This window comes from Zootermopsis nevadensis, unplaced genomic scaffold, assembly GCF_977971745.1.
Source record: "Zootermopsis nevadensis isolate Lab colony 2312 unplaced genomic scaffold, Znev_1.0 Znev_ptg000028l, whole genome shotgun sequence".
NCBI lineage: Eukaryota > Metazoa > Arthropoda > Insecta > Blattodea > Termopsidae > Zootermopsis > Zootermopsis nevadensis.
In genome coordinates this window covers 12,565,000-12,590,762 of record NW_028259160.1, presented here as the reverse complement: position 1 = coordinate 12,590,762, position 25,763 = coordinate 12,565,000, and the positions used below count along the sequence as shown (strand labels likewise).

Genomic DNA, 25,763 nt, shown 5'->3' with positions numbered 1-25,763 from the left:
CTAGAAGATATTGGATCGCGGCCGTCTTCGGGGTTGTAGAGCCATATAGTCTGGTAGAAGCCGATCACGTCATTGCCCTTATGATGCTTCCTTCCATATATTTCCTATTCATTATTAATTATTCATCCTATCATCCGGCGCTAAATTGTCGGAGGTTCTGACAGCGGTGTAGCCGAAGATGAAAGCTGCGTGTTCCTCCGAAATGACAAACCATAAACAAACCGACGAACCCATCGGCGACTTCGGTGAGTGGAATGCAGCTCGATGGGTGGCGAGTTCGTATTGCGATTAGATGTACCTCGGAGGCTCATAAAGCCAGGAATTTAGTTCAGGGTAACTTTCATTCGGAGAGTATCGGGTGAGACCAAAGAATAAGTACCGCGGTCCATTGTGTTCGCGAGGCCTTTTGTGTGTCGGTCACCAGACTGATCGGCAGGCTACAGTGGCGAGAGACTTGTCAGATTGAAACACGGCTTTGACAAGATAAAAGCCTCTTGAGAGGAAATAATTGAGAATCACGGAGCGGGAGTCGTGAGTTCAGTCATGGCCGATTCGTGCGTTAGCTTCATACTTGTTTACGACGCATTGAGCACCATCATTATAATTTTTATCCCTCTCATCATTTTCTTTACCTCGCTGGTCATTCACATTTATGTTCCACATACGAAATTATGTGGGAATCGTCCGCCTCTCGTGTGTGTGTGTGTGATGGAAGATTTGTCTGTGTTCGCTGAACTTCGTCCAGCCTACATTTTGAATGTGTTGACTCATTTTTTACGCCTTCTGTACGAAAAGTTGCAAAAATATGCCAGTTGGCTTTGTCTGCCTGTCCACGTGTAACAATGATTCAACCGCTAAATATTTCTTAACGAAATATGATACGAGTCGAGATATCTCGGTCAGTGAATGGGTTTGTCACCTACAGACGATCTGAGTTCATTATCTGCGTGATATTTTTTTCCTTGATTCGAACAACAATTTCCTCGCCGTCTGTGAAACACAAAATTTATTGTTCTACTAAAAAAAACTACCCACCACCGGTTTGTATCCCGAAGTAGTCGAATGTAGTTCATCCATTGCTTTCTTATGGTCCATTTTAATATTATCGTCCCATCGTCGTCTACAGTACTTATCTCCTATGTCACTGTTGGTATTATCGGCATAATACATTGTATGTGGTTAATAGAACAAATTGTGAAAATCTACCCCCCACCCCCCGAAACCGTTTGAAATCGGAATTAATTTGGAATGTTTTTTTCAGCAGTCCCATAAAGGGAATAAAGAAGAAACCGGGTTATGATGCCCTGAACTTCAGAAAGGGATGCCCGTGAGGGTGATTCTTTGGGTTCAAGCGTAATACTGAGGCAGAAGTGTGAAGTGGCTTATAATCGTCTGACTTACCGAATGTGTCGTAATAGTGCGCAGACTGTGACGCTTGGTTGGAGGAAGGCCCGTGTAATGCCATATGCATGGCATCTCCCGTCGCTGGAATGCGAGAGATGACTAGAATATGTGACGTGTGTTCGGGTCTCGCGTTATTAGGCTCATAGATATGTAAGGAGGATGCCGTAGGTCTCTGATTTATTGGCCTGTACCGCGCTGATGGAATCGTCCCCCCTAGGCGTCCGGGATACTTCACAAATGCGAAGTTTTACAGAAATTTGATAGTCATCAGGGAAGAAATCCCTTCCAGTGACGAAATCCCAGTTCATTTACGAACCAGAAAGTTCATCACCTTGTTCACAAGAGGTCGCCACTGGTTTCTGACCGGAAAGAGGCAAACTCATTCCCCACTCTGACGCCCTACTTTGTAATTATTTGTTTTAATATCATCCTTCCATCTACACTTTGATCTTGCAAGTGTTCTATTTCCCTTAAAATTTTCTTACCAAAATTTTGTATGCATTTCTAATCTCGTCTCATCATCTATTTTAAGGATATAATCAAAAAATAGTTTTTAAGGGGTGGGTAAAAGTAGATGGTGATGTTAATTCTTTAAAAATTTGTTTATTTCCATCGCAGCGACTGTCTAAGGCATGAACGGTCTTGGCCTCGATGGGTTTGAATTCTCGGATGTTTGTACTCGTGTCCTTTGATTTCATGTACAGATTACTTTCGATGTGCCTGTCTCTGGTCCGAGGAGCCCCAATCTTTTTTTTTTTTTTTTGCAGATTAATGATTTTATGATTAATTCGGAATCTGAATAGATTAGAGAGTCTTGTCTGTCACATTGACAGTAAATCTCTGTTACGATAAATTCATTTTCAACTTTTATTTGTTCAAAAATTCATCTAATTTTTGTTTTATTGATAACATTCACAAGTAATTAATTGTAGTTCGAATTGGATTACCTGCGAAATAAGTGCCATTGTACACGGACTAAATTGCACATTTATTTGCATACGGGATAATTAACGTAAACACATCGCAGTTCTGCCGCATCGAAGCGTGGTGTACCGCGCTGAACTTAATAGGATATCACGCCGTTTCTGAATCATTGAGTGAGGGAGACGGTTGACTCCGTTCTGGATGTTGCCGTTTCGTCCTTCATTTGCATATAAAGTAATCGCGTTTAAAGGCAAGGCAATTTGTCTGCAACTTCTACTTGTTTGCCACTTTCTTCCGATTGCGCAATGGACGTCTCCTTTCACCTGTCACTGTGCAGTGGCGCATGTAAGAAATATAACAACCCCCCCGGCCCCCACCAATCGCGCGAAGGAACTCCGAAACCGAACAAATAGAATAGTAGTTTATAAATTGGCAATTTACGTAAGACGGAGCTCATGTCTTGTAAAACATTAAACTTGGTACGTGTGTATCTTCTATATCGTTTTAACGATGTGATAAGAATATCAGCGTTGTGTGTGACATCCGGTGAGGTTAAAGTCAGGGTCGTGTTGATGTAATCTCGCGTGGTGGTAACAAAATGAGCTGTCTTCGTCTTGTAGGAAAGACACTGTCTTAAGTAAGCCATGCCACGAAATTCGGTTATTGTGGTATTCGAACCCACGATCTATGAGTTTAGACGCTCTAATATCGTGCGCGTCACAGATCGCAATTCGACCATGGTCGCGTCGTTTATATTTAATGATCTGAAAACTTTACGTGTTTCGTGTGGATTATAGATAACGTATTACAGACTGACGAATGTAAGCGCCCAAATTTCGATATATTTTGGCCAATGTCAAGACCCCTGATCCATTTTTCTTAAGTTATCCAACGTTTCGGCAAACATCACAGTTACCATCTTCAGGATGAATATAAAATACGACGCTGCTCATCACCGATAATTTACACTGAACTCCAGGCGTAAAGACCTAAAAAACAAGAACATAGTTTAAAATCGACATTCATTATCCAGTTTGTTCTTAACAGGACAGGTGAATCGTGTGTTACACAAAGAAACACAAAATCCTATTACTGACTTGTAGATTTTCTCATAATGTACAGGAGTGTAGGATGAAAACGGGAAACTTTTCCAAGAAAAGCGCTGAAGATCTATCCTCCTTAACTTCGTGAGGGATGGGAGGGGTGTGGGATATGAAGTGTGTCCTACAGGATTCAGGCTGCGGCACCAGGATGGGCTACGAGTCGCCCGTCAGTAATGAAAAGCATGCATCCGCATACAAAGTAGTCCTACCGTAACCATAGCAGTGCGTCCTCGCTTCCCTCTGTGACGTTTCGAGGTTAACGTTGCTACTTCTCAGTTCAATTTTCAACAAACTACCACGTAACATGTTAAATGCAACTTAGCTAACGTTTATAGACACTCCATTAATCATTATTAATCGTGATTATCACTTAAACTTGCATTTTTTTTGCAAGGTTTTGAAATGAGGTACGTTACGTGGTGGGAAAAACGTACATTAGAACTATACAAGCGTCTGAAAACGTTGCAGAATACTGAAGATAACGTTCAGATCTAATAAGGTTGCTGTAAGTACGCTGAGATCGTACTTCGTAATTAATACATGACACGTAGTATTGTCAAGAGAGTGAAATCCCGAAGGCCATGGAGTAGGGGAGACAATGAAGGCAGACATCTTGGAAGTCAGCCAGTTGCAAGATAAGTAGTAAACGATATGATACTATTAAGCAGGATCCTAACAAAATTTGTTGTGACATAAAACTTGACCAAGAATGTGTACTATGGCGGGCTCTGTTATGTCAGGAAATAACCCCTTCTGAATTCAGCAATTGAACCGATCATAGAAAACGAAAAAGCTGCGGTTAGTAAATTGTAGAATTGGGTAGATAATCAAAAGACAGGTCAGTGCACTGGTCTGTTCTATTTCCGCCCATTCTGGCTTCTGAACATCACCAAGTGAAAGAAAACTATTCGCCACAGGTCTGCATTCGTGCGCACCGCAAACTTCATATATACAAGCAAGCTATCCAACCGTCTGCCTCTCGTCCTGTTTCCCATGTTGTGGGATATTTCCTCCCTGCCAGGACATTAAATTTGTATTTTTACGCTGATTCCAAGGCCCATCTGCGCTACGTGATCTGCGAACTTGATTCTCGTTACGATTAACGATCGAATTGCCTGCCAGGAGCGAGGTTTACTAAGACTATCTCCCCTTAACCCAATTCCCACACCACAAGCATAACAGCGAAACGGATTCTCGGAGGTGAGAGACTATTCAACTCTGTTGGGACATCACTTGGTGCGAGAGAAGTTCGTTGGTTTCAGTTGCAAGCACTGTCGTTGGCGCTGTTGTCTCTACTGTTGTTGTTTTGTTATTGCGGGCTTGGTAATGAACTTTTGACTAGCAGATCGTACAAAAAAATCTTAAGAATGATTTCGTCCATGCGTTAGTTATCATCATTTTGGAGATTGTAATGAACCTTGGGTTTCATAAAAGCGTGAAATGTATCGACTAGCTTGATACGAGCTTCTCAAAAACATTGTTCCATCAACGTGGTTTCTATCGTCATCCTGTGTGTTATGAAAACGTACAGGTTTGTCAAACCCAGCATCTACTACGGGCCGCTTGAAAAAGGAAGGGTGACTGAAGATGACATCTTCCGGGTTATTGCTTACCGACGCAGACTGGTCCTGTTCCTCCTGTTTACGAAATACTTCCAAGGCTATTGCATGTAGCCCTTGCCACTGGTGAGAACTGGTTGTACGAAAACTAGTTTCCGGTTGTTTTGTAACTTGAAATGTTGGCACTGCCGCCTTTTTGGTAACTTGGAACGCAAGACGTATTCTGTCGTAGGCACGTTTATAATCTCCCACCACACACAATAAATATCTCGTGTCCTGTCGTGTTGTCATGAGATCGAAAATAAATACAGTAAAACCTCTCTAACTTGGACAGTTGCGGTTCCACGATAATGTGTCCAACTTACAGGGGTGTCCAGGATAGAGGGAAAGGAGAAAATCATCCTTTCAAATTGTCGTGTAATAACAATGTGGTAATTGTAAAGTATTATGGAGCCCTTCACAAAAAGGAAATTATTGATAAGAAAAATCAAAAGGGTAAATTAAATTTTTACAAATTTTATTTTCACAAAATTAAACTTGCATGGATAAGCTCAAAGGGAAGGGCACCAATACTTTACGTTTACCGACAATGTAATCTGTTTACTTATATAATCTAACTACTGTAGGCTTGCTCGAATTAAGAATTAATGACAATAATAATAATCTTTTGAAACCCACTCTCATGGTTGCACATTATACCCCAGCCTCAATGAAATTTTAAATTTTCAGAATGTATTTTTTTTAATTGTACTTACGGCAGTAGCTCAACATATGATGTCACTTATTTCTTGTAAAAAAGTCCGTCACAAGACACTGCTTTTTTGCTTTTGTCTTGGAATTTGCCATCCTCTTTCTAATTTTTGCCGCAATCCGAATAAAGTTTCAACCATTCCTTGTTGGTTATGAGCGAAAGCACACTGTTCCAATTTCTGTTAACACTGTTTAACTCAGTTGCAAGCGTAGTACTGACAAAGTTAAAACTGTACCAGTAATACGTACTGTAGTCCAGTGAAGGGTTCAACAAAATAATTCCATTGATGTGTTCAAATTCTCACACCTTCAAACATAAGCTAATCCTCAGGTAGAAAGCATTCATAAGTCATAAATTCAAAGCAACAAAATACTAACTGTAAACGTTTCCCATAAAAGCATTGAAGCTAAGTGCATGAACCTGTCCAACTTACAACAAAAGGGGTGTTCAAGTTCCAGGATAAAGGGGTGTCCAAGTTATAGGGTGTTGTGGACATGTAAAATTATAGGATATTCGCCGGTTCCAATTAAAAGTGTCCAATATAGAGGGGTGTCCAGGATATAGGGGTGTCCAACTACAGGGGTTTTACTGTATGTCTTTCTTGTCCGGAAGGAAACTTAGGCCTTGAGGCCAAAGCCGCGTGGTGCATTTAGTGCACCTTCCAACCTAGGAAGGAACCTGTTCTTGTATTTCCCTGAAAGTCACTCGTAAATTAATAAACTCCCTAGCTTTACTTTTCAATCACAATAGCTCTGTTTGTGTAATATACCAGACTCCATTACAGGACGTGACCATTCAGTAAGTGCGTCGGTAAGTAGTTCTCTCTTCCAGTCACCTGACAGAAAATCGTTATGAACAGCAGGTGATTTCCCCCCCTCGTGAAGCTATTTGCTTACTAGTGGTTCAGAGAGGTAAGGTAGCGCACAAAAGGGACGGCCTCTCAGATGTACATGTACACAAGCCTTTATTTAACGATATTACCAGTGTTGTTTTACGACGCTGCTTCGGCGTAATGTGAAGGGATGAACAAATAACGCGTTAAATAGTAAGGAAGTGTTCTGCTGCAGAGCATTTCTACATTAATTTAGCCTACAAGTTTGGTCGCGTCTCGATTTGATTAACTCTGGAATCAGCGCCCAGTTTTCTCGGCCTCATAAACGGCGTTGGCCGACAGTCATCTGATTGCCTGTCTTCAAGTGTGGAGTTCAGCGATTGAAAAGCTGACAACGGTCCGTACAAACGTCAGAGCTGGGGCTTGCTACGTTACTCGCAGATCTTAAAACGGCGGCGCTGTTATAATTTGCGGTTGTCTTGAAAAGCGTTGGGATTCTTTCGATGAGATATACAAGATTTCTGGCATTCTTGACACAGTATATCGTCCTGTGTCGTGATCGTCCACTGTTTTTATATAAAATGTAATGGTTGACCTTTCCGGTCGTGGAAGTAACAGGAAGACGGATAAAATTACATAATTAAGGCCGCCGAATTAGTCTGCCATTTAACGCAACTGAGGGGAATAATAGATGCTTATAAATATACGGTCTGATATTTTCCTATAAAGTTGGCCACTTGAGAGAGTGAGCAACTCGTGTAAGGATAATTTTGAAATAGGTGTTGGAGATATAAATTATGAGGGAAATTTGTTTTAACTGGCGCACAGTATAGTTCAATGGCGGAATTGTTCGATGGCAGCCGTGCATCTTCGAGTTCCATAGCAACAGCAAATTGAGAATGCCTTACAGTCAAGTGGCCAGAAAATTGATGCTTAGGATTAGAGTGAATTCCCAATAACCTCGTCTAAGGAGTCCTACAGAATGTTTATAGATGAAGCCAACGAAAAGTTGGGACCCCGCAGTGCTCAGGCACTTGAAGAACGGGTCGTTCCCAGTATCCCAGTACCAGTGAATTCCCATTAAAGGTTTTGAAAACAGGACTGCAGTGGCCGAACGTAAAGACGCTGTTCTCTTGTTGATGCAGGTTCCCATGATTCTGGCAGACGCTAGCACCACGACACTTGTGTCCATCACCACGTCTCCTCAGAGTACCGAGGGCTCCCTCTCTGACAGCGGGATCTCGGATTCTGGGTCAGAGCAGGAACTCAGTGAAAGGGAGCGCCGCCTTGCAGCTCTCAGGCGACTGGCGCGCAATCTGGAGGCTGTGCTTGCGCCCGGCAGTGAAGCTCTAGTCAATATGGCCAAGGTTCGTGCGATGTTTTCTGAACAGTTTCCGTGCTAATGCAGATTTACAAGCAGTTGCACCACCTGGTATGAATTTGGTAGCGAAACTATTTTAATTTTGAGATTTAAGGTTTTACGACATCGAAAGCGTGGAATGATGCAACCAGTATAGCAATTCCGTGGTTTGTATTCAGAAGTGGCACTTTCCTCGTTGCAGCGCATCGAACAGACCGAAATTGACCTGCGAGGTCTGCAGCACGCCTGTCGTGATCTCATCGTGCGCACTGCAGTGTGCGTCGAGGCTCGATCAGTTCTTCACCCCACCGTCCCAGGATCGAACTCTGGTCTAAATCGCCCGGCTGCTGTCAACAGGTAGGAAACTGCAACTTACCTGTGTCCAGGGATAGAAACTAGACTTTGAAGGCTGTATTCAGACTAAAAGTTGATTTAAGAATGTTTTGTTCTGTTTTTATTTAATTAAGCTCAGAGTTTTACCATTTACTTTTCCAAATATTATTAGGGTCCTCAAGTCGAGTAGCACGCATTGGCAGGTAAAGACATTTCCCAACGATTTGGTTGGAAAACCTGGTGGAAAGCGACTACTTGGTAACCAATGCGTAAATTGGGGGATAATATTGAAGTGGATAAGTAGTGTGTTACTGTGACCAGCTGAGAAACCGTAAGATTTTCAAGAACTGCTGCATTGATTTGGTTAGTAGCGATGTCGCGTCCAGTAAGAGGAAGGTTATGGTGGTTTTGGAAGCGATCGTCGATAATGACGACATAGCTTTGGAGATCAACGTTGAACCCTGTTGGATTTGGTTCCGACACTGCGCTGAGGGAGCTGACGGCCCCTGACTTGGGTAGCCACAGAATCCGACCGGTGGAACGAAGACAGGCGAGCGTATTACAAAGTTCCCAACATTGCAGGTAGTCTATCGAATATTAAGCCGACCTCTGACTAATGGAGATCATAGAAGGCGAAGGGTAATTATTTCTAAGACGAAGCTTAACACGTTATAAACCCTTCCAGCAGATGTTGGAGAACCGGTGGGACGTGTTACATCGTGCGTCTTCTGGGGAACGTTTATGTTGAATTGATCTTTAATGAACAGGTAACTTAAAGACTGTTGCAATGCAGTATCTAAAACTAATGAAATAAACTCGTAGGATTTATATGTCCATTCTGTTGTGAACATATTTATAATGAACGGGAAATAGGAATGAAAGGAAAGTGAGATTGTAATCCAAGGCGACTTGGGCGTCATGTAATAATACGTAAGACGACACGGGATGGACGTGAAGAAGCGGTTCGATAAAAAGCCGACACGCCTTAAAGAACGCTGGAGGAAGAGATGGCGAAATGAGTTAGAATGAAGTAACGGAGTGGACTAGGTGGTGGCCGTCTGTCTAGTTGTCTTCTGTGGCGTACATCCCGTGTTTCTAGGCAAACGAGTAGAATTATGAGACCACACAGTGCTATCTGTGCGTGTCACACCTTTCAACTTCGTACGAACTCCACGCCATTGGAGACATTCCGGCATCGTGCTTTTTAAATTCCTGCAATCGGTAATATCAAAGTGGCATCTGCGCTGGGAGCGACTCTAACGCCATTGCTTGGGTGGGCGAATAGTCCATTTCAAGGTTTCTACGTACATGCGTGCCCGAAAGTGATTTCGAACCCGCCATTGGCCGCGTGCCAACCGTGTTTGGGAACACGAATTTGCCGAATTAAATAATCGAGTTATGTTGCCCAAGAATTTTTTTTTAGTCATCGTCAGCATTAAAACCAAACGGTAATGAAATGTGTTCGGTTGGCCCACTAAGAGACGACGTACCACGTAAAAGTGGACTCGTATCGCTCACGGCCGGTCGAAAGATAAATTGTCCGCTTGTATTATTCCGGCTCCGGAGCTTAGTTTGCGTGTTGAACTCCCAGTGTTGCTGCCAAGTGCCACGTAACGTCCATTAAAACTGGTAATTTTTGTTGTGATGTCTCTGGCTGGATGGACGTCTGCTGATACAACGGTCTTTTTCATGTCAGAGGGTATTGTTTCTTCAGGTATAGTGCGCATGCGTCAGTTAATGTTCCATTTGAAAAGACTACGCTTCTAGTTTCTTCTCTTTTCTTCGTACCGATAGACACATAAGCCCAATATTTTAACGTCGTCGTATTTTTGTAACGTAAGCGTCCTGTGTGAAAAAATGCATTCGTCTGTTGTTCCCATAGTAAAGCATTAATAAAACAAGTGCTGTGATAAAAAAAGTTACCGTGAGAACAACAAAACGAAGGCGAGGAAGTTGGATCTGATTTTAAATCGATCTGTTAGCGTCATCGTGTTGTGCTATCGAGTACTTCACGGGGTTTATAGACCATTAGACTCATTAATTCTCTCATTAGCATGCAAATAAAAACGACGCGGCTTTTAAAAGAGCGAGCGGGAAAGCTGGCTGGTCGGTCGTGAGGACGGGCGGAGATCACAGCCAGGTCGACCGACCCTCCGGTTATGAGTGATGGCTACGTCACCGATGGTCCTGCTCTTCGATTACTCACTCCTCTGCTTGTCTGTGGGAATGTGCAGAGGGTGGATGGAGTTCAGCAGTTTCAGGTCCGAGTTCAAAAACTGAGAAACTTTAAATTTGCTTTACTAGCGTCGTATGACCCGTCATAGTCGACGGGAATGGACTATTTTTTTTGTGTTGAGCAGTAGAACAGTTCATTGCACCATTATCTTTGCAAATCGTATTGAAATTGCAAAATTCGTAAAAATTTGTACGTGACTGAATTAAAAGTGAAAACATTTTAACGGCGGCTGAAGTCAAGATTACGGCCAAATGCAACAACACAAAACCAACCTCCTGACTCCCGAAAAAAATGCAGACCCCACCATAGGCACCACAGCAGCTTTTGCGTTTCTTGCTACCAGAGTCAACACCCGTCAGAGCTAGTTCAAAATTTTCCCGCATCGCACGGGCGGCGCACCCGTCCAATCAAGCATGATCGACATTTGCTGTGTTTTGTGAGTGTTAGATGCATGAAGTGAGCTTTTCTTAAAGTTACGAAAAATAATCCCGTCTTAAGTGCGACCTCTGATAGCAGATGCACAGACGACCACCAGGTATGGAGGACAGCTGCGAATACAATGAATAAGCAGTCGCGGACAACTGACAAGGGGTTTTGGGCTTCCGTTGTTTGCATAAAAATAAATTCTTATGACACCGGAGAAATTGTTGCTGTTAATTGAGAATCGTGCGAAACCCGGTAATACATTGCGGGCAAAATACAGACTTGAAGATTATTAAATCAGGCGGTCAATATAATTACCACTGGGCTTTTAAAGGTTAAGGGCTGTCACGCCATATAGTCTGGTAGATATTGACCGACGTTTCAGAGGACCTTACAACCTGTCATCAGTCATTAATCGCCTCTGAAACGTCCGTCAGTTTCTATAATATGCAGCATCCCACAAGACCGTGTATTTATATTAATTTGACATCGCTTTATCCTTTTAACCGTTTAACGAAATTGTTCCATGTTTTTTCATCGCGTTTGCGTTGTAAGAATTACATATAACTTACCGCCCTGGCGTACCATGATGATAAGTGTTGTAGCTTACATTTACCGAATTGATCGCTGTATGCATTATATTCGTGTATTGCACCGTAGCTAACACCGGGCAAGCAGGACACATGATTTATACTATCGATTAGAGGATATAATGAATTTAGAGCGAGCCTTGTACTGTAAATCTGTTGTTATTTTCATCCCTTGGCCACAGTTTACCCTTAAGTTGATGAATAAATCTTGCTGGGAGTGTGGGTCGCGTTGTAAAGGTGACTGATTAGGGTGTGATCCTGTAGGTTAACAGACATGCGGGGGGTCCATACTTCCCGCCAGGATATCGTACCGAGTGGCAGCAGTTACAGATTCTCCGTGTTCCTTTTCCTCGGCAAGTAGCCTCATAACATTGGCGCTACTCGGGCAGAGATGTGAATTTCGGCTGAAAATGCTTTTTAAAGTGATGCGCCTGTTTCCGAATGACCACTCGTCCTCGTCTCATTTATTGACGCCCAACTATCTCAGTTAACAGTAGCCGATATTCAACAATTCCCTGCCGCTAGTTAAATTGTCTTTCGGATACGTCTACCCTTACGACTTCCCTTGTTCCTGACTTACTACTTACCCTAGTCAGAGGAACCATTTATCATGCATTAACAATAGAATGCCAAGTATGTAAAATTATTAATAATCTGATGCCCGTTCACCCTTGACTCAGTAGTTGGCCGTCGTATGATCATTGCCGGTTGGATTAGACTCGGTGGAAGATGATATATAAACACAGGTGGGGAGTGGGAGGAATTATTATAATGAACAGAAGTAATTCGTCAACATCTATTTGTCCCGGTTCGTTGTGATGTTTGTTTCATTAGCAGTCTGGGTTTGTGAAACAGTTCAGTATTTATTGCCACATGTTTCACGTAGTTCAGAGGTGGGACGCATACATCACGTGTCTGGAGCAGCCACACGTGCTGCATAAACTTGACGACCAGGTCAGTTCGATTCTTCGTGGGGGCAAGTATTGTTCTCTCTCCACTTCGCTTCGATTTTCTACTCTACTCAAGTCGTCTAGCCCACATCCAATTCCTTCGCTAGTTAATTAGTGAGAGAGAATGCTGTGAGATACGAGGATTTAAAACTACGATTACCTGATTATAATTCCTGGTCAACATGCGTTTTATTCAAGAAGCTTTTGGATGTACTTAGGTACCAGCATTAACACATACGAGGTGCGATCGGAAAGTTTCAAGACTGCGCGTATAAAAACCCGTACACTTATCTCAGGTATTAAATTCATCCATCACCCTCGAAGTAGTTCCCCTGGGAGTGAACACAACGATCCCAGCGCCGCTGCCAAGCCTGGAAGCATCCCTGGAAATCTTTCTTTGTCAGCCTGTCAAGCACCATCTGCGATTCTGCCTGAATCTCTTCTATCGTCTCAAATCTCCTTCCCTTTAGCTGAATTTTCATCTTTGGGAAGAGGAAGAAGACACACGGAGCTTAGAAAGGAAGTTGGGGTCGGTTCTTGCAAGATCTTTGAGCTCCTGACAAACGAGAAGTCGATTCTGCTTCTGGTCCTCAGACAAGAGCCTTGGCACAAACTTGGCTGCGATGCGTCGCATGTGGAGTTCTTCCTTTAGAATCAGCTGACAGGTCCCATAGCCTATCCCAACAATGTCGCACAAGTCGTTGATGGTACGACGTCGATCTTCGTGAATGGCCTGCCGAATCTTCGTAACATTTTCGGGCGTTGTGCTCGAAGATGGTCGTCCAGAACGCTCGTCATCATCATCATCTGCTTCTGGTCCTCAGACAGGATGCGTCGCATGTGGAGTTCTTCCTTTAGAATCAGCTGACAGGTCCCATAGCCTATCCCAACAATGTCGCACAAGTCGTTGATGGTACGACGTCGATCTTCGTGAATGGCCTGCCGAATCTTCGTAACATTTTCGGCGTATTTCTTTTGTTTGGGCGCTCAGTCCGTTAAGCTCCTCGGTGCAGTCAGCATTATACTATCGCAAAAGAGACTCGCTCCTAGCCTTACCCTTGAAAATTCCACCGGCCAAAAACTACTGCGCCGACTATAGTACGTACCAGCGATAGTTAATTAAAACAGACTGGGACAGAATGTTCTGTCTCTGATTTAGAGTCGAGAACAAGTTCGAGAGTCGAGATAATTGCTGAGAATCAAGTGCTTCACGTTTCGTCTTTCGAGCGAACATGTCGTATTTCATAAATAAAGAAACGGATGGCTTATTAGCTGTTATTAAAGAACGGAAAAGACAGGAAAAAGATGTCACTAGGCTGCTTCGGGACTAAAACGGGTTATGTCCTGTTTAGGGAATGCCAGGAGGTGAGAGGCAGCTGTGTGGCGTGTCTTCAATGGTGGTGTTTCGTGAAGGGAATTGGCAAAAACTTGGGTTGATCTGGCGTTTTACATTTTTAAAATGTTTTAGTCAAAGTGTAGCGGCCAATTCATGGGCAGAAGTAGGACCCTCAGGCGACAAACGGGCGTGTTCGCAAATCGTATGTACGGGCTGTTCCAATTACAACGCAGCCCCATTTAAAACAGTATTTGTACGCTTTCGTGACATCAATATAACAAGAAAGACGAGTTGTTTTTCAGTTTTTATTTGTTGAGACGCGTCGTGTGCCTTTATGCTTGTTACCTGCTAGTTGCTGATATTGGAGTGAACCCAATTACCAAACATTTGTGTCTTGTATTGCCGAATAAATCTAATAGGATTCGCAGTTTCGTTAACGAAGTCTGAACACATACGTTGGAAATGGGTCGTTTATGGGTTTCATTGTAATTGAAAGTGGAGTAACCGCTTATCACAGTTTGTAGTCCTACCCGAAACCTGATTCATAAATACGGTTCCATAAATTCGTAGGCTATAGGTCTGTAATATTATATGGAAATTGGTTAAGAAAGCGTTTGGGCTTCAGATAGTTAATTAGTTTGAGTAAACTATCGAACATGGGCCATGCAGGTCGTCCTTGAAAGAGTTTGTAACTCCAGTCCCAGGGATTAGGCTGAGTATCTCTCTGTTTTACGCGGCGACTAAATTTGGTTGCAGCTGGTTGTTTTACTGTAGCCTAGTCAGGGGGGATACAGTATTATTGCTGTACTCAGAATCTGGTGTGAACACCTAAGTTTCGTTCTTTTTGTTGTACAGATGGGTGCAGCTGTAACATTTGAAGAAGACTGGGGAAAAGCGCCCTCACGTGCATGTTTTTGAAACAGTTGTAACGTAGACCTTATCTTCAGCCCCGCTCTCAGATCCTGTATTTATAATTTATTTAACGACACCTTTTCATTAGCCCAGACTACAGCGTCAGTTCCTTTAGTTAATTTTAGTTCCAAACGTTTCAGTCGCAAAATTTGGCTGCTATTGTTCCTGGGTTAAATAAAATTGTTCTTGTCTGTCATTATTAGAGACCCTGAGTTGAAATCCCGTTGGTCGGATATTTTGTGATGTGTGTATAATGTTTATTTTTTTACCCCAAATTTCCCTAGGCATATTCCCAGTATTGATTTCCTCTTTGTCGTGGTTAAATCGAGGATTGTGGTGTGCAGAAAGACGTCGAGGCGATACCGATTGGTGTGTCTTCGTATAAGCAGGACGCACTCTAGTAACTTTATATATACACGTTTATTCCAATAAAATCGGAGTCTTCGTGTTTCTTCCACATTCCCTTTTCAGAAAGCCTCAGCCGTGAGAAAAATATATTAAAGCCTACGTTGGGACGATACCGACCTAAATTGTAATTATCGACGTAGTCGAGCCAAGGAAATTCTTTGTACGGCCCTGTAGATTTTATATATATGAACTGGCAAACAACATTACCTCCATATTTTGCGCTCTTTTGATCTCATTGTGCAATGACGAACAAACGTGGAGTCCGTTCAGAACGCTTCGTTCTTTATAGCGAACTAAAGCTGGTTATGTGTTTGGCGCTGGTTCCCGACGCGCAAGTGTGCACCGTACTCGTCCAGTACAAGGGACTCTTATTCCTGTATCTGGCTATTAGACCTAATGCCAGCTCTGATAGGGGACGGAGCTGAGGGCAATCAAAATACCGGAACGTTGAGGTTAAAAAGACCACTGGACAGGCTCCAGCTTACAGATCAGACAGTAATAAGACTCTAAAATTAACTTCTGTTTTTAATGAGGATGCTCTATTAAAATATCAGATATTTTCTGCCTTTACTCCTCCCACTTATACACCTATTACAGTCTGCTTTATTTAACGCGTAAGATTTAAATGTGAAGGAGAAATCCTTGTTCTAATGCAACATCCCTAATGCCGCATGAGTTCAAAACAAGCTGATCCTTAATTGGTCAATTCTGTCGAAGCTGTTAACTGTCACTACTACAACAACAACTACTATGTTGCGATTATCTAATCAAGGAGGATGAGATGTGCGGTGCATGTAGCACGCATTGAAGCGATGAGAAATTCGCACAGAAATATAGTAGGTTTAGAACTTAAGGGAAGACGGTATAGTGAACCTGGGCCTTCATAAAAGTCTTAACTTCTTGCCTAGCTGAGCGACTATTAGCTTTCTGGTGACTGTTGAACAGTGTTGGTTCATTTTAATAACCATGCTAGGTTCATGGAAAATTTATATGAACAGCTGACGCAAATACGTTTCTTTCGTTTGAAGTCAGTTGAGTCACAATCAGCTTTGGAATAAATGTTATTAATTTTTTGTGTTGTTCAGTGACAGAACGTCCTTTAATTGTTTCACCCACTTGTAGGATACACGAGATGATTTTCTTTTCATTATTTTTTAAGTTGATTTTCAATGAATTTTGCTCATAGAACTTCGTCTCCTTGTGAGGTCTTGGATGTCCGTAGGATTCGAGAAGCGTCTTACAGTAAATAATATGAGTGGCTGCAATTTCTCTGCCTGCTATGACCCGCAAGAATGTTAATAATATAGGGGCCAACAAGGTGCAGGAGGAATAGTTCACATTTTTCTCGTACTTTCTGGATAATTTTGTGGAGCTATTGGATGAGTGGTCTCTAGTGCTACCAACTTGTGTTAAAGAGTTTCAGTGAGTGGTGGGGGAAAGGGGTTGAGCTAGGAGGGTGTGTGAAAATGGGAGTGGTGTAGTAACTAAATCAGGTGATTCCTATGCGTCCCGACGCCTCTAACTGGCGCGTCATTACCGACTACTTAGGCAAGGGAGCACAAGCGGGCAATGTGGAGGAAAGCGAAATGGTAAATAAGGAACGAGAAACAGTGTAATGCGATAAAAATGAAGCAGCGAAGAGGACGTTTTAAGAATATGAGAGTCAGGGTGGAAATTTTCGTACATATAAAAGACGATGATTTTTGAGGTCGACATTACAAGACGTGAAGGAAAGTCACACACGACTTTTTGGAGGATAAAATAATTTTTCAAGGCGCAGGGTTTTCGGGTGATTAATGTTTTCCTGGATTATGGACGAATCTTTAACGATGGAGACGTTGATTTTAAACTTATAGTTTCTTGGTTTCCGCAAATTGCATTGCCCAAATGCACACACGCCTTTTAGGTATTAAAGATATAAAACCGAAAACAGAACATTATTTTTCCCGTCTCACAGGATATTAACCATTGGAATTCGTTTCCCGGTCGAGGCAGAAATATTTTCCTTTATCACCTCGTCTCGTTTGGTTCTGGGATAGACAGACGTAGCTTCCTGTTCAACGATGAAGATTTTTTTTAGTACTCATGTCTGTGGTCATTATTTTGGACATTGTCCATCGTCGTTTAACATAACTTTTCGCAAACCAGGTCTGTTTTCGTTATTGGGTAGTGGGTGTAAAAGGTTTCTATTCAGTTGGACCATTTTGACAGAGCCAGACTCTCAGTTCCTAGGTTTTGTGGTTAAAGTTTCCGGAGCCTGAAGATATCTTCGTCTGCATCTAGTACTGACGTTTGGAATGCGTGAAATTTATTTCTACCACACCACATGGTGCAACGTCCCGGAAGATAAACATCTTAATATATTTGTAATAAAGAAATATTTTTTGAACTGTGTGTACAGCACCGTCGTCGGTGCATTGGTTTTTTGCAATTATCATTCGTGTTTCATAATGACAGTAATGCCTAATCCCCAAGTAGCAGAAATATGCAGATACCATCCAGCCCCTCTGCTAGTGTCATTAGTTTTCTGAGTAACGTACTCGAGACGCCTCTGACATAGTCTCTTGCGCTATTGGCAGTCCACTAGGTTTTAATGTGTGGCAGGGAAACAAAAATGAGATCGCAGGGATTGAGTGGAGTGGCAGGACAGTATGAACCCAAAATACTTGTTCGTACGGGCAAGCATTGACTTGAAGTATGGAGAAAATAAGCAGTAAAGACATTGCCTGTTGAACTAGTGAGATATACAAGAGTGAGGGTGATGGGGTTTGCAGTGGCCGCGCTGTCTGAGGCGTGGGCCTTGTGCCGCTTGGTCGCTGGGACCGTGGGTTTGAATGCCACTCAAGCCATGGATGTTTTTCTGTGTTGTGCTGTCCTGTGTACAGGTAGATGCCTTGCGACGGGCCGATCCCTCGTCTAAGGAGTCCTACCGAAATGTCTATAGATCGAGCCAACGAAAAGTTGGGACCCGCAGTGCTCAGGCATTTGAAGAACGGGTCGTTCCCAGTATCCCAGTGTTATATGACACTAATGATTGCAGTCTATTGATTTCCTTTGACCGTCATGTAGGAGCTGACCTTCACATAAGGTTTCCTTGGTGTTATGTGACCAGCAGTTGTCCAGTGCTAAATGAAGCTCCTAAACATGAATGGCTAGATAGGGGACCACTTCCCCTCGTCATTATGCCATGTGCATTCCTGATCAAATACTGCAGAAGATTTATAGATATCTCCTGCAATAGTATTGGTCATTACTAAGCAGGGGTGGGAAAACCGTGGTATACGTGGAATATACTGCTGATTCTCTAATCGTTGACAGTGCATGATTTTCTTATGTGCTATTATGCTGGACACTGCATATTCTGAGTTATAACTTTATTCATTTACTGAGTGTTTTTTTTTGGGGGGGGGGACTTGGCCATATTCCAATTTCTATCATGTCACAAGCTGGTTTATGGTATATTTACAGATGTCAGAATCAGGTTGTGGTGGTGGAGTTCGGATTCTCCAAGATTATTCCCAAGTGTCTGTCGCAAATTCCTAACCCTCAGCTGGAAAGTCAAAATCCAATTGACGGTCATATTCCCATTTGAAAAAAGTTAATTTAATTACAGTTCAGTCTGAATCTTAATATTACATTTCCCCATACATTTATGTGGAATCATTACAACACGAAAATTTTTTAAATGCAGTTCATTATGTTGTCGCAGTGTTTATATAGAACAGTTGTATTCAATCTAGGGTACGCGTACCCCCGGGGGTACGTGAAATTTAAATATATATATCTATATATATTATTTTATGATAAACACTGAATAATCAAGGCCAGATTTAGGGTTGGCCACAGGAGAACCGGACGTAAAGACATTCGATTTGGGAGCCCCCCCTCCTTTATGCAATTCTTATCTGGGCGGCAGAAACAAGCTCAATCATCTCATTAACAGGTCTGAACCACATTAATTACTAATTGATTTTAAAAAATTTTGCTTTGCTAAAATACCTTTGTTCCATTATTAATTTTTATATGATAGACAATAATGTATTTATTGTTTAATATCTTGATTTTCCTTTTTCTCATTTAAAACTTATTATTTAATACATTATTTTGGATGTAATTTGTTTAATTTATTTTAGATGTAGATTATATACTATGTATAACTTGAATTATACACCAACAACTTTGTAAGTTGAAGAGAAATTATGTCTGGGGGTACGCGAACAAAAAAGGTTGAATACCACTGATATAGATTGTTGAGCCATGTGATTCCTTCCTGGAAATAGCTTACAGTTGTAAGGAAGAAATGTAAACATGTTCTCATCTCTTGTTAACAGTCGCAGGAAGAAGCATCAGCGTCACTCAGGAGATGACCGGCGCTTGATCCTGGGTGTGTCTGGTTCAGGTGACCCGGACGATGAACCAGAACCAGGAAAGAGTCGACCCTGGTTATGGCGAGTTATGAGGGCCGCTCTGCCCTTCCAAATGGCCATTGTCGCACTTTTCTGCGTTGCATGTCTGCTGGAGCCCCACTGTTGCGATGCTATGAACAACTTGAACCTATCGCTGACGCCCCAGCTCCGTTATGTGAGAGGCCCTCCCCCAGTCTGAACTGTTACCATTGCCATCAATTTTGTATTTGTGATGTCATCAGCGCTTCAGGGTATGCGCCGAGATATTCGTAAAGGGACTGTCGCAAGAAGCCGAATATAAATGTCATTAATGTATAAAAGGAAATCAGATTTGGTGTCCTTGCCGCATGGAACTCTGATACTGAATCTATGTCTAATGGATGGAATGTACCTGGTAGACTTTATTTTTTGATGCTACGTAGGATGAATTTATTTTACGATGTGTAATTGTAGCTCCAATTTCCGTACTTTGATATTTTGACTGACACAAAACTGACAATTTTCTAATCATTGAGGTACAATAAGCTCAGATGACGGTAAAATCTAGTACAAGTATTTTAATATTCTTTGTAGTCATAAATTTGTATGCAGTGTTTGATTCTTACTGTGTACGTCTTTCACCGTTTTGTAATGTCGTAGCAACTGTACTGTAGTTTTCACGTGCTTGAGTAACTACTGTAAGAAGACCAATAGCATTTCTTTAGAAGTCCCTCGGGTTAGAGGAACCTATTCATTTCTAGATGAATGAGTAGAGAATTTATTTTACTCCTTGAAAAATATTCAGATGTAAACTATCAGGATAAAGGAATAATTATTTACCTGGTTTCCTTTGCAATAAGTTAGGATTAATTTCTTCAGAAATGTAATGGGTTCTATAAAAAATACAAATAAGACTTTCGTATATCGCTATGCACTTTTCTCGAGGCTTCTGTTCTGATTTGCTTCTCACATGGGAATGTTTTAATTTAAAAGGATGACACGCTGGAAATACTTAATCACAGATAAATACAGTCAAAAGGATGTTGTTCCTTACTCCTTTCTGAGAAATAAGGTCTTCTGTTTTAGACAATGGGGTTTGCGAAAGAGATCGCTATTCTTGAAGATTTCCGTCTTCTGGGTTGTTGCGTCATAGTCTGGTAGATGTTTACCAACGTTTCAGAGGTCACACTGCCACCGTCATCAGCGCAAGAACCCAGAAGACAGAAATCTTCATACTCACCGTTGTGAAAACCTCAAATCTTACATCGCTATTCTTGTTGCAAGAGAAAGTATTTTAATTTAAAAAAATCGTTTATCCAGTTGTGACGCAAAGTGGCATTCTGTCATGACAGTTCTCATTTAAATATTTCACCCCCATCTACTGCCGAGGTCAAGAATGAGTACGAACTATACCTCCTCTTCCCCCAAGCGCCTACATGGCGTATAGTGGGACAGCTTTACTTACTATGTTGGGAGGCAGTTCCGTGACGTACTTAACAGTTAATAGCCTAGTTAATAATGTTCAAGACTGAATGAAGTAAGACGCAAACACTGCCGTTGATGCTAAGGCACATTGTGTGAAATTTCACTAATCAGAATCCATTCTGTGGGTATCAGTTTCTGGATACGCTGATAATGACTTCAGTCCAGAAATTTGATTTTTTTTGATGTTTATATGTGTAATGAATTCTGTGAATAGTGTTCATACAAAAATGTATGACAAATATTTATGAGAAAGAATAATTATTTAACCTGATTAGTTACGAATATAATTTTATTTTGTACATAAGTGTATATGGCGGCAGTAATTATGAATCATGTATATAGTTTGAATGATACGCACGTTGTAAATTAGTTGTGAAATACGTACTTGAATTTTGTTAGATTAATTTTTTTATATAAACTTTTCTATAAATTGGGGTTCAGTTTTTATAATTAAGGAATTGCTCAAAGACGATCATTACGATAGTGCAAGGAAACTGCCCATGTAAAAGTGTCAATACGGTGTTCAGAACTTTAATTCATTGTTCTTGAAGACTTAGAGATAAAGTCAGTAGCGGCTTTTAAGTAACTGCGAGTAAGCAATATATAGATCATGAAACATTTTTTGAATTAGTCACGCATTTAAGGAAAAAACATTTGCATTTCTCTCAGCTCAGCTTTGAATTTTACCTTTCTTACTGCAGTTAGCATCGTCAGATGCGAAGTTACTGATTGGTTGAGCTGAAGAGAAGAGTGTGCAATACCGATCACGTCGCTGCGTAGATAATTCACTGCACTTCTGATTCAATGGATACTGAAGAACAGTGAAATTATCGTACGCCTATTCACGATTATACAAATGAATGGAGTAGGACATTTTGTTAAATCATGTTCTACCAGAGAAGATTTAAGTATTGTAACGGATTGAGTGCGTTTAATTTCGCATCTCCTCCCATTTTCATCAGTGAAATGGAGGGAAGGTGTACTGGATGCAAACTATCTGCAAGCTTGGGCTATGTCGCAGTAAGAGGGGAAGGGAAGAGGCCTTGTGCACTGTGCTGTCCCCCCCACCCCACCCCCAATCTGTGCGTATTTGTAAAGGTCATTGAAAGTTTGGAGATGGGTTGCAAGAAATCTGTGTCATGCTGACGTAAGAAACATTTCAAGACACTAACACTCGTATGGTTGTCCTTCATGAAGGTGGAAAGAATTTATGGAGCATGTAATAAAAAATACTGTTTTTTTATTACAAGGAACAAGTGACATTTTGTCGGACATAAAATGGCCGCCTTTGTTTTCACAGTTGTGTTCCCTTGTGCATGCGGTGTGCGCTTCAATGTACCTTCAAGTCGACTGCGTTTACTTCAACAGGTGAGAGAGTACGCTACCACTTATTATAAGTTTAAACGTGATCTGTGACATAAAGAAGGTGAGGGAATTGATTGTGATGTACAAACATTCAGAAAGAGAGCTAGATCAGAATTGTCTGACGAGTTACCGTCTTACGATGAATTAATTACAAAAATGAAAGACTTGATTCCAGCAGCGGCAGGGATTGCAAACGTCTTGAAATATAAGCAGGCTCAATTATGTTCATCATCGGTGATTGAGGGGAAAGGTTTCTGTGTACAGATCGCTTCTGTGGTTCGCTGGATTTGACTGTACGTTCAGTAGTTGCCTGATGCGGGCTGGAAGAAACAACATATGTCTTTGTGGCATTTTCTCTGTTCCGTTTGGGCTGCCACACCTTGGCGTGATTGCATGGTCGCGTATTATTCCAAGAACTGTTCTTATGAATTCCAAACATTGACAGAAATATCAATAATATATATATATATATATATATATATATATATATGAATTTTTTTGCCAGGGAGGTGATGATTCACTAGCAAGAGTAAAATGATCGAACAATATTTTTAATTTTGATCTCGTTCCTGAATGAGACAGGGACTTCTGTCTCTCTCTCTCTCCCACTATTGACTTTTTTTTGTAAAACTTTAACATGGTTACATTAATTTATTTCTTTTCAAAATGGAGGATATGTAGAAAGGATTTCACAACATGTAAACATGCCCGCAGTTAATATTATAAATGAGTGTTGATTTTCAGTTTACAAACAAAACATTTTGTTAATGTGAATAAAAATTAATTAAAATTAAGTGTTTTTGTAAATTGTGAATTTTAGTATTTAACAAAAATGGCCTTGAATCGTGTAAAATTTAATGGCAGATGAAAAAGATTTATATATTTAAATTTCTAAGGGCGCAGTGGAATCTTTTATGTACATAGCTTCTGATTTGATGATGGCAGAAATCGTATAATTTAAATGGAGTCCAGCGAGCACTATTTGCAACAGTGTCTCTGACGGGAATGAAACAAGTTTTTACAAACGTGTTTGGAATTTATAATGCAGTATATATTTCTGTGCATGAAAACATTGCATTATTTTTATAAACTAAATGTTAAATTAGCTTATTTCACTAACAAATATATTTTATTGTGTCAGTTGCTGCATGTCTATCGGGAGATATCTTAGTCTTGTAACACCGAGACAAAGCGGATGATTCCATAGAAGTCTGTGGAGACTTATCTTGGTAGATGCAAATCTAAGATAAACTTGGGCGTTTAGATAGTTACCTGTAGGCGATAGTAATTTGTGCCTAGTAATTTATAAAACAAAGGTTTTTCAAGAATAATGTTAGTAATTTGTATTCAGGAAATTCATATCAAACTGTAGTAAAGATGTCATTAAAGATTAATTTTAAGATAAACACAGATGACATTGTTCAGTGTAAAATAGTTCGCATTCCGAACACAGACATTATTTACAAAACATATTTTGAGATAAATGTATTGCATGAAATCAGAGATACAAATTTCCATTTGTCTTATAATGAATGAAAAATAAATGCGTATGATGTATTATCTTTCCGGTGCATGTAATTTACAGTAGTGTCTTTGCTAATTTATACCACGACACGTTTTTTCTTTACTGAATTTAATAGGCGGTGTTGATGTTTAATAGAAAAGCGATCTCCTACAATTGTTCTCAAGACAGTCGAGGAGACGATTCCATAGTACGTTTGTTTCTACCACGAATCAGACAAGATTATGGCAGTTATATTACATTAATACATTAATAATTTTACTTGATAATTGACTTCATTTTAAATGTGACAGAACCTCCATTTTGTTTGGAGAATTGCATGGTTTATATATTATCTATGTCCAGTTATATTGACGTTGAGACACATTTAGTTGTAAAAATTCTTGAAAATATTAAAATAATGGTTGTATCTTCATTTTCTTGCTTCATGTATGGTTTTTTTTGTATATCCTTCACAAAGGAGGTGAAAAATGAATGCCGGGCACTGAAATATCTTTGATGAAGATCGCATTTCTTTGTTTTGATGAAATACGTGCCGAATTTGAATGGCATCCACCTTATGTAAACTGAAATGACATACACGTTCAACGAGTTTATATGTGTGTATTTAAGTCTTATTGGTAGCTAGACACATGTATGCAAGATATTTTATAGACGGGCACACAATATGTCATATTTTAAAATTTTGAGAATTTAACAGTCATATATCATATTGCCATCTTGCAGTAAAATGTCTGGCAAGCTTAACATAAGCCCTTTTTTAAGACTGTATTGAGGGAAACTGAAATATAAAAATATTGAAAGTGAAAGTTTAATTTTATGAATTTTTGTGCAGATTTGTGATTTGGTATTGTACTGAAACTACATCGACAGGAAAGTTTGTTGGAAATGGAAGAAAAATTGAGATTTTGTTTCGTTACAAGGCTTGAAATCCGAAAAAAGAAACCTTACTTTCTGCTGTAGTATGTATTTAGTTCACATAAAACAAGATGGTCAGATGTGATTAACTTTATGTTTGTACACACGCATTCAAAATTAATTAGTGATTTTTTTTATTATTTTAAAAAAATTCCAATGTACATGTAATTAATTTTTGTATTGTTGAAATGTGAATTTAATTTAGGTTTAAATATGCAGTTGATTATATTTTTTTAGATTTCAATTGGTACCTGTTTTATATAACATATAAACTATAAGAAATATTATTCAAAGATGCTAATGTTGTGCATCAATATGGATTCCTTCTAAAATATTTAACCTGTTTTGAGTTTCAAAAGAAATTTAAATTTCTAGGTTGTGTGCTTTGAATTGCCAAGTACAATGACAAAATTTCTCATAATTTTAGTTATTTGCCATAGTCAAGCGAATTTTTGTTAGTATTCATCTTTAAAGAGACTTACAAACTCTTTTTTACTTCGTAGTAACATGTGATTTTAAAAAAATTGGTATTGAGAATTGAATGAGAAATGCTGTGTGACTTCCTCTAAAAGTTTCCTGGTAACTCATACTTGTGAATGATTGGCATGTAATACAGGATAATTCCTATTTTATTTGAACTACTGAAATTAAAGTCAGAATGGGTTATGACATTTAAATTATGATATAGTATATACAAACATAATTCTTACTTGTATACATTTAATATGTATCAAAATCTAAATACAGATACTTGCCAATGTGTGTTAGAATAATTTATTTAAAAATATTTAAAATGTTTTGGTATTGATCCATTGTACCACAACTTGGGCCCTTCTCCGTTTTCCTATTTACTGTACCATTTTAATACATTTACGTGAGTGAATACCGATTTAACATTGTAGGCGATTTTATTTATGTTGACATTAATGCAAATGTAGTTTATGTAGTTCACACACATATAGGTTAA

General features: G+C 40.2%; 1 protein-coding gene across 3 annotated transcripts in view; it reads left to right on the top strand.

Annotated features, from left to right (window-relative positions):
• Nucleotides 1-25,558, top strand: part of klar (klarsicht) — a 202,248-nt gene extending 176,690 nt beyond the window's left edge. For all 3 annotated transcript variants that reach the window (XM_087357474.1, XM_087357473.1, XM_087357475.1), the window contains exons 21-23: nt 7,719-7,940; nt 8,136-8,290; nt 19,453-25,558. In XM_087357474.1, coding sequence (XP_087213600.1) covers nt 7,719-7,940; nt 8,136-8,290; nt 19,453-19,726 — 651 coding nt within the window. In that variant the 3' untranslated portion in view covers nt 19,727-25,558. The remainder of the gene's footprint in view (nt 1-7,718; nt 7,941-8,135; nt 8,291-19,452) is intronic.
• Nucleotides 25,559-25,763: the final 205 nt, after the last annotated feature.